At 33.7% G+C, this 9,966-nt stretch overlaps 1 protein-coding gene across 1 annotated transcript; it reads right to left on the bottom strand.

Moving 5' to 3' along the window:
• Window positions 1-2,241: 2,241 nt before the first annotated feature.
• On the bottom strand, window positions 2,242-3,932 carry LOC148273711 (forkhead box protein D4-like 3). Its single transcript, XM_088238326.1, has one exon. The coding sequence runs from the start codon at window positions 3,574-3,576 to the stop codon at window positions 2,659-2,661; it is 918 nt and encodes a 305-aa protein (XP_088094452.1). The 5' UTR covers window positions 3,577-3,932; the 3' UTR covers window positions 2,242-2,658.
• Window positions 3,933-9,966: the final 6,034 nt, after the last annotated feature.

The following is a 9,966-nucleotide window of genomic DNA, read 5'->3' as shown; positions in this document are numbered from 1 at the left end:
TGACTTCACTCAAATCAACAAATGGAAGAATTGAAGAAATATGGATGTTTAAACATAGGCAAAATGGTGAATGTTACACAGTGAGTAAAGTGGCCACTTAAACCAGCCAATGACAAGTCATAAGCACTGTAAATGTATGGACTTCCATATTTCCTTCTTTAAGGTATTCTCCATCCCTGTTGCAATTTGTTAATATACGTTTACTTTAAAAAAACCTTGAAAATAAATTGTACATGTAGAGTAAGTGTTAAATAAATAAATAAATAATACACTGTTTATAAGTAAATAAATATAAATAAAGCAAAAAATTGAATAGTAAAAACCGCTCTAAATTTTAAATGTATTTTCAATGGTATTCTCGATTTGTAAAAATATTTTCATTTCAGAAACAAATCGACAATTTTGGACTCGTCTCACAATTATGTTATGTAATTTGATGTTCATTTTACGTGGCTCTTTTTTCTATTCACTCAATCTTTTATGTATATTGTGTAATATATTAAGAAAGAATCGGATACTCTGTAATGTTCTCAATATAATTGAAAAATAAATAAATGAAATGAAATGAAAAAAATGTCGCTCAGGTGCGAGGTGCAGTTATTCGAAGAAAACCTTTAAAGGTTCCTAGCCGAAATTCATCAAGAACGGAAAAAATAAGAACCTGAATGCTAATTTAAATTTGCATGGTTCTGCAAAATTAATTGCCAAGTGTTGGGAATTCCGTTATCATAATTAAATCATAAAAATAAATTACCGACATTTGTTAGTTTGCTTTGGCTTATTTTAGGATAGGTGCCACACGTCGCAGAGAATACAACGAAGCAAATAATTTATTATTAACAAGATCTTTATTATGTCTAAATCTTTGAAGGCTAATTCGTGTTTTACGCCAATATTATGTAAGAAATGGAATATGATAGTATGGAAATTTAGACATTTATGAAAATGACAAATCATTAGCTCGTAAATACCTAAACTTTAATATCCCAAACAACTTTCATTAATTATCTGAACAACATTTGAAAAAAAAATATATATTTGAAGCAGTAACTTTGTGGTTATTCATTATTATTAAATAAATGTAAACAATTTTGTTGTTCACGACTTATTTTTTATAGCGAACAGTTTCAAAGCTATAAAAGCTTCATTGTCAAGGTGTAATTAACTAATAAATTATATCTCACTTCATACTTCCGATTTATACAAGAACAACATGACAAAAAGACTAGACTTATTACCTGCATATGTTTCGATATAATAGTTAGTGATCACTGTTCAAATAAAATAAGACATAATTAATTAGTTAATTATACCTTGATAAAGAAGCTTGCGGAGATTTGAAACCGGTCAGTAGAAAAAATTAAAACTTAGTGGTTAAAAGTAAAGTTGTTTGCTATTTATTTCATATCATTCTGTCTATGTTTGAACATCAATATTACTTTAATTCTTCCGCCTACGGCGACCTCCGTGGTGTAATGGCTAAGATATTTTTGTCGCGCATGGAAGGATCTGGGATCGATTCCCGGAAAAAACATTTTTTTTTTTTTTTTAATTCTCAAGCATGGGTAATTTACCACTGTAATAAGGACTCCTGGCCCGCTGTGATGCAAACAAATTAATCAAAAAAAAATGTCTGTTGATTTCCAAATGATAGATCATAAGCCTTCTAAATGCCTCAACTTCCATATTTCCTTCCCTAAAATGTTTTCCGTCTGTGTTTTGATATGTTAACTCCATCTCTCTTGAAAAGCATACAGTTAGGTTATTAAATTATAATTTAAAAAAACAAACTAAACAATAAATCTCCTTGTCTGACGTGGAGAGCTGACTCCAAGTAAATGGTACGCACAGCAAAGAGGAAGCAGAAGTTTTTAAATTCTTAACTAATATTTCGGACTTTTCCGTTACATGTTATCACCAGTAAGTTATTTATTTTATGCTGCACAATATTTACGCTATATATGTAACATAATAAGTTTGCAGGTAAAATTTATAGGTTAACAAAAAAATGCTTTCTTTCACATTATGTTTTATTCAGTTGGTTGGTTCTACTAAATTTAATGATTACATTTTATACACTCTTTTAGATGCGAATATTATTTGGCTTCATCTAAAAATAAAGTTTAAACACGAATACCTATATTTATTGCTATTTTCCTTACACTATTGAGTTTATCAGTTGGTTCATATGTTTCAATAATAAATTCTTTAAATATACCTCATATATTTACAGAAATCATATCTACATATTTTCATCATTATATTCTTTGATTTTACTTATTAAACTCACAAAATAAAGTGCAGAGAGGATCCAACATTGTACAGATAAGGTACTTTTTTTATACAACTAAACTAAAAAATATGATAAGTATATACATTGACTAGATACCTACATAGGTAGATACATAACAAACTTTACTTTATTATCCATAAGTTCACAGAAGTACATTTTGCTTTCTTTTCGTCACTTTAAAATTAGTTCGACGTATACAGGTTTCAGAAGAAAGCGTTCTGAAATCACTGAAAATTTTAGCGTCAATATCTGTTCGCGCGAATCATTTCACTGAAAAAATAATTATTCGCGTTTAGCACATTATTTCCAAACTGTTCAGCCGGGTTTCCTGGGAAATCGTCTTCGCTGGAGCAGTAACTTCGGCTTCATCTGCTCCAGTCGTCGGGCGGCGCGAGGGGCGAGAAGGCGGAGCGCCGCAGGGGAGGCGCCGAGCAGGGCGGCGGCGCCGGGGGTCCGAGCAGGGACTCTATGGAGAAGCCCTGACCCAGCTTGCGGGAGGAGGAGAGGAGCTCCGTGCGCGGCGCGGGCCTCAGAGGGCGCGGGGCCAGCAGGGGCGGCGGCGGCAGCCCCAGCGGGGGCAGGCAGTAAGGGAAGAGCGAGAGCGGCAGAGGCAAGGGAGGCAAACAGTACGCTTCGGGACCCAGCAGAGAAGCCAACGCCCGCTGCTCTCTCAGCAACATTCCCCCAGCAGGCCTCTTATACCGTTTTCTCCTTCTCAGAAAACTTCCGTTGTCGAACATGTCCTCCGCCAGCGGGTCCAAAGTCCAGTAATTCCCTTTACCGGGATTTCCTGGCTCCCGCGGAATCTTTATAAAACAATCGTTCAGCGACAGATTATGCCGAATCGAGTTTTGCCAAGCTGGAAACTTTTCCCGGTAATAAGGAAACCGAGTCATGATAAACTCGCAGATACCGCTCAGAGTCAGTTTCTTGTGCGGAGACTGCAAGATGGCCATCGTGATAAGAGCGATGTAGGAGTACGGAGGCTTGATGAGCCCGGACTTGGGCTTGCTGGAAGGAGAGACGTCGCTCTCCGTCGACCCGGACATGAAGACCGGCGAAGCGTCATCCACCGACAGCGGTTCCTCGTGTTTCTGGATGTATTCGAGGGACATCTGTTCCCGCTTGCGCAAGTACTCTTCCATCTCGCTGTCTTCTCTGGACGGGTAGAAGTCGGGCTCGGGCTTGCTATCGCACAGGCGCAGGTAGCGCTCCTCGGGGGCGAGGGGGCGCAGGTCCAGGGCCTGCCCCGGGCCCCCCGCGGCCCACTCCTCATAGCTCATTCACACTGACTCCTGCACACTTAACATTTCTCACGCACCATCGCCTTAAAAAAATCCAAAAAGGTTATTGCAAATCACATAACCGACTTATAAAACTCGTAGAGTCGATCGAATTAAGCGGTGAAGTTGATTCTCCAACTAAAAAATCTTTAATCAACTCTTAAAACTCATATTTATAGTATTTTACCATGGTGAAATTACGTCACTTGCATCAAATCTATCAATGTTTCCCAACACAAATGTGGAAATTTAGCTTAATTAATTTTACTATGTCAAACAAACTTCGGTCACTGTTTCGTTGAACGATGTTTTTCACGACGCTAAGTCCGTCGGTGCTCGGTACCGGCTATCGGCGGCGTCCGTCGACTAACGAATGTAACGGATTGAGCGTCGCTGAAGCCAGCGGCCGCCAGTGGCGTAGCTCCGCCCCGGAGGCGTGTCCCCGAGGATCGATGCCTAACTTCATAACGGTCCACCGGCAGACTAAACTTTGCACTGGCGGCTAAATAGCGAGGAGGGTGGCTACGGGGGTTGTGATAAATAATATTATGGCTATTGTAATTATACAAAGCGTATATACATACTTACCACGTCATTATCGTCCATTACGCGCGCTAACTGGATTTATTTGCAACATTGGCATAACCCATTTATATTCAAGTTTTTAACACATATTGGTAATTTTAGGTAGTATTTTAAAAAGAAAAATACCGAATGTAACACTATCGTTAAAATATTGTATCAAAATAACATGAAGCTAACAATCAAATCACATTAATATCAATTTGTTTACATATACATAATATATTTGGTATTGAATTTCGGGTGTAATAAAAAATATTTGCTTATTTATTTTATATGATACTTTATTTTTTATAAGAACTAAAACACATCCGTGTCGGAGCATTCATTTTCATGATTTATATTACGTTCCTAGTTACAATACTTGATATCTAAATAATATACACGAAAATGTAAACATACGTATACACATATTTACAAAAATACTAAAAACAATCATAGTAATAATATTAGCACAAAACATAAGTCCTGTGCCGATATTAATAAAACTTATTCATAAATTAGCCGCTAACGTAATTGTAGACAAAGAACTAAAACTTGAAAAGAATTGTAGTAAACATGGACACAATACATAAAATAACATAAACAACCTTCTAAAACCAGACAAGGACAATCGAGACTAATAAACCAGGGACTGAAATTATACAATAAACTACCAGACAAAACTAAACATAGGACTCAGACAACCTTTACAGAAGATGTTAAAGATATAAAAATTTACAGTAGAATGTGAATTTAAAAAAGCAAAAACATTTTTTTTTTAATGTATGTAATCCATAAGGGTTAATAAATAAAATTTTAAAATATATACATAAGTTTATATTGAGCCGAGAAACAAGCCACGCTACGGTCGCGGCCTTTATTCTATATTTTATGTATTAGTTAACAAATATATTTTTTTTTAATTTTTATTAATGAATTTCATAAAATTAACATGTTTTTATAATGTTCTATACATATCTACTTTTACACATCTAGTGAATGTTATCACTGTAACTCTCTAAAAAAGAGACTAACTTTTGTGCTTGGAAATTTACTTTCACTGTTGTAGTTGTTTATTATTAGAGTTTAGATAATTAAATAAATACGAGTACATTAGAAAAAAATAAAAACATAGGATATATAAAGAAAAAACATAAAACAATAAAACATTCATACTAATTTTAATTTAATGTAGTTTTTACACGTGCTCAAAAAATTTCTTTAGATTTACTTTAAATTTATTTATTGATATATTATTTTTAATAGTTTTTAGTTCATTGGAAAGATTATAACTTTTTTTTACACCTTTGAAGACAAAACTATTTTTACCATGACTTGCGTGGAATTTAGGAATTTTAATATTATGTTGGTATCTATTTATTTAGAATATTTTTTTGTCTAGTATTTGAGCAATATGTAAGTACTTACAAAGCGAAATTCATGCTTTTGAAAATATACTAAATTATTTAACAAAAGAATATAAAGAAAATTAGCATTGCGAAGAAATATATTTTGTACATTTAAATGCATATTTTGTACATTTGGTTTATGCATCAAAGTGTAGTTTAATTATTATCAGTTAAGTAGCGACATAAAATTTGGAATTTATTACATACGTTTGGATGACGAATTTGATTTTACGAAAACATAAACGTTAAACCTTATAGAAAGCTATTTTATACAATTATTACAGCATTTCCTTGTAAGAATAAACAGACACAATGAAATGCTACATATCACTATCACCCAGTTATTATACGCGTGTTATTGTAACCGTAAGTATATAATTAACGTTTTTCTGTTAATATTTTATTTTTTAAAGTAAGAAATATACTTTAGATGGTTACTGAATTCTATCATATTTTTTTAGTTAGAACTTATTCAATTTGACAATTAATTCACAGGTGCCGTGACGCAATTGGTTAGACGGCCAACTGTAAAACTGGCGTCGCCAGTTGCAAAAAAAAAATCCAGGGAAGATTTTTTTCTCAATTGGTCTGGGTGTTGTGGTGTATTTTTCCTTACCTCCTTTCATATCCCCTCTATCCCACCTCCTGTTAAAATAGATGCTTAGTGGGTTATTCCTTTAAAAAAAAAAAAAAAACATTTTTCGGTTTTAGAGAATTGTCTACATTTACTGTAGTAAGTATTAAAAAAAAAATCTTTTTCATGTTTCATTTAAAATCATCAGGAATGTTCACAACCACTATGGATGCATCATCTGCGTTGCATGTGATGTTACCGACCTTATCTTCCTTAGTTCTAGATTTATCATTTCCTCCATTCTTAAAAGCGTTTTTATATATTTATTTTGTTTGTGTAAGTAAAAAAAAATGACTTATGTATTGTTATGTTATATTTAGTTATAAAAGTGTTAAACTTGCAGTGACATATTGCAGCGTCAAACCGCATTTCAAACGAGTATTTACATTCAGTTCTGCAGTACCGCGTTTATCGAAGAAATTTGAATGTTTAAATATAGGAAAAATTATAAATGTTCATAGTGTGTAAAGTGGTCACTTAAATTCGCCAATGACAGATTATAAGCCCAGTAAATGCCTAGACTTCCGCATTCCCTTCTTGAAGGTATTCTCTATCCTGTTGTAATTTGTTAATTATATTTGAAGTTACATGTTATAATTTTAGTAACCCACTAAGTCTAGAGATTTTGCTTTGAAACACGTTTTTTTTTTTAAGGTTTGTTTTACACACCTAATTTACTATACATTTTACAATACATATTTTAATTAAAATCAACTATAAGGTGTAAAGGGAGTTATTATTTTATATTTCCTTTTTATTATTTGAAAATCTTCTGAGTAAATAATGGTTTTCGCGAGATTATTGAACAGATTTTTTTATCAAGTGCCAGAAATTGACCCGGTGCCTCAAGCATAGTAGGCAAATACGCTAGGAAACGACTACGCTATGAGACCGATTTATCTCCACTCAATTTCGTTTCAAATTTTACTTGAGAGTAGTCCTCAATTAGAAAAAACGATGCTGGTTCTATTTCGCACACACAACTGAATTCTACATCCGTCTGGATATAGACAATTATTTACGTTCAGTTTTTTTTTTTTAAATACAGAGTTTAATATATACCAATCTGCGCCTTTATATTTTGAACCAGGTATAACAACTCCACAATTTTTTTTAATTAAAAATATACCAAAAAGAAAATGGTGACTTCAGTTGGCCGCTTGGCTAAATCTTAATCTTAATTTAAATCTTAAAATAGGGCACACATATCATACATATTGTTATGTGTGTTCTAATAATAACATTGCAAATATATTCAATTTATAAATTGTTTATCACATATGTCTTGACCATTATTTTAAATTTTGATATGTTTTTTTCTTCATAAATATTTTTTTCCATTTCGTAATACTTTTTAATTGCTTTAAATAAAATTGAATTTTGTGACTTTGCCTTTTTCCTAAATGGAAGTCTAATTTTGTTCTAAGACGATTGCTTCGCGCACGCAGGACTTCGGGTTCAACTATTGGTGAAATCACAATAATAAAATGTAAATTATACCTAATTTAAATGTTGTATGCTGTAATTCAGCGGCCTACTGCAATAAACAAATAAATACAAATAAAATTAATATAATCCTTTCAATTAATCACCGTGATCGTAGGACAACGATGGATGCGATTTTTTTCAAATTTACATGAGAGCGTTGTAAACAAAATTTTTGACATTTTACGTAACAACTTACAAAGACAAAAGTATATCATTTGATACTTGGGTTAGTTATTTGTAATATATTTTCCAAACCTTGAATATAGCGTTAATCTAACTTTTTCAAGATCAAATGTTAAATAAAGTAAAAATCTAATTTTCCGCACATCCATCGTTTTTCTACGATATTTATCCGATATTCATAAAATAATATTTTAACATGTTGGGAAATTACAAAAACGAGTTTTTTTTTTAATTGAAGCATCCTGGTTAATTATATTAAACAAATAAAAAACTTAAACGAACCGGGTTGTGATCCCTTAGCTAGCTAGAGTGTCGCGGGCTAGTGTATCAGGTTCGAACTCTACTCTACCACAACTTGATTCCTATTTGAAAATAGCCCCCAAATTTAAAATTTTGGAAAACTGTTAGAAGGTACTTTAAAAAAAACTTAACAAAACCTCTAGCATATCAAAAGTTGATGTAAAGTTTGTTTCCATTTTTTATTAAAGCTTTTTAGCTAACAAATATTTTTTGTCACAACGAGCCAGAAGACCCAATTACAGTGTTAAATAACAGCACAGAATACCCGGACTTGATAAAAATACATTTTTTGTGTTCTCGTCAGGATTCTAACCCAGAGCCTACCGTGTGTAAGTCAAACGTTTTAGCCATGACGCTATTTTTAATTAATCAATTATTTTTTTAATTATAATATCTCGTCCAATCGTAAATTTTATCTACCTAGTACCTATATTAAATTAAGTTTAGGTTATTCAAATATACAATGGTATTTTTAGTAAGTATACGAGTATGTCCATAGAACTATGCAACGTAATTGAAATACTACGAAACAGCATAATAATATTTTCATAAAACAGCAATAACATAGTTGCTATTTCTCACCACGCTCCACCCATGGACCGCAGCCGTAACCCAGTATACCTTGGCAAGCAAAACATTTACCCCACGGCGGGGAGCGGAGGGGTGTCCTCCGGCCAATCAGGGCTCGAGGGCGGGCCCAGCGGCCAACATGTCAGCGGGGGGCGTGGCCAGCCGGATCCCATTATGCCGCGTTATGCAAATAATATTCTGCACAATGTACACATTGGTCCGGGATTGTGGGGGCGGGTGGGCACCCTTTGTATAACGGAACATTCAGGGCTGAGAAAAAAAAAACAAAAAAACTCTTCAGAAGGTTTGGCACCACTGATAATATTAGATCGCATGGGTTGTTCACATAAATGGGCATGTTCCTGGTTAGAGGAGCTGCTCTTCGGAGGAAATACAAGCCCAAGTCAACGAGTCGCTGCAATCTCTGGGCCTCAATTATGAACGCTATCTTCATCTGTATATATCGAGACGGTAAACTTAACTTCTGTACTATCTATATCCTAACTCGATATGTTCTACCTGCTTGCCATATCGATATCATATGATCGAAACAAACCAATGAATGACCGCAAAAATTAGTCCGCGTTCCTTACTTCATTAACATTTAAAATAGTTCTTATTTATATTTTAAATAGGCTTCTGTGATAGAAAGTGCCCACTTCAAAGCGATTATAAACTCGAATAAATCCCAATTCAAGCAAAAAAAAAGCTCGCTTGAATATGATTTTTATATGACTTTTAACCTTTGCCAAAACGATATGCTTAGCGATCGTCTGCATCTACTGAGGTAGTAGGTACTGAGCGATTACAAGGCCGACTCTCGATACATTCTCTCAGAAAGATAGTAAAACAGATGGAAAAAATAAAATAACTATTTTTTTTTTACAGTGGTAACAGAACCTAGTGATATTTTTTTTGCATCTAGGCTTTCGTTTTATTAAACTGACAGTTATGTCGGAATTTAATTCGACTTGAAAATTAACTATTTTCTCTCTCATATTTTTATTAGGCTTTTAAGAAAAAAAGTACCAACCTCAAAACGATTAAAAATTAAAATAAATCATAATTAAAGAAAAATTGCTCGGTGGGACAAAAATTTTGACTCTTTTAATGCGTAGATAAACGTATCAATGGATTCTAGACCCGTCGGTGTAAACCGATGTACTTACATCAAAACTTGATGATAGGGGGATCGGTAGTATATCTTTGCAGTCGGTCGGGAGAATTTTATCTTCAACTATG

This window comes from Micrasema longulum, unplaced genomic scaffold, assembly GCF_059751315.1.
Source record: "Micrasema longulum isolate JH-2025_06_02 unplaced genomic scaffold, ASM5975131v1 h1tg001861l, whole genome shotgun sequence".
Lineage (NCBI taxonomy): Eukaryota > Metazoa > Arthropoda > Insecta > Trichoptera > Brachycentridae > Micrasema > Micrasema longulum.
The sequence above is the reverse complement of the archived record's forward strand: the minus strand, read 5'-3'. Positions and strand labels throughout refer to the sequence as shown.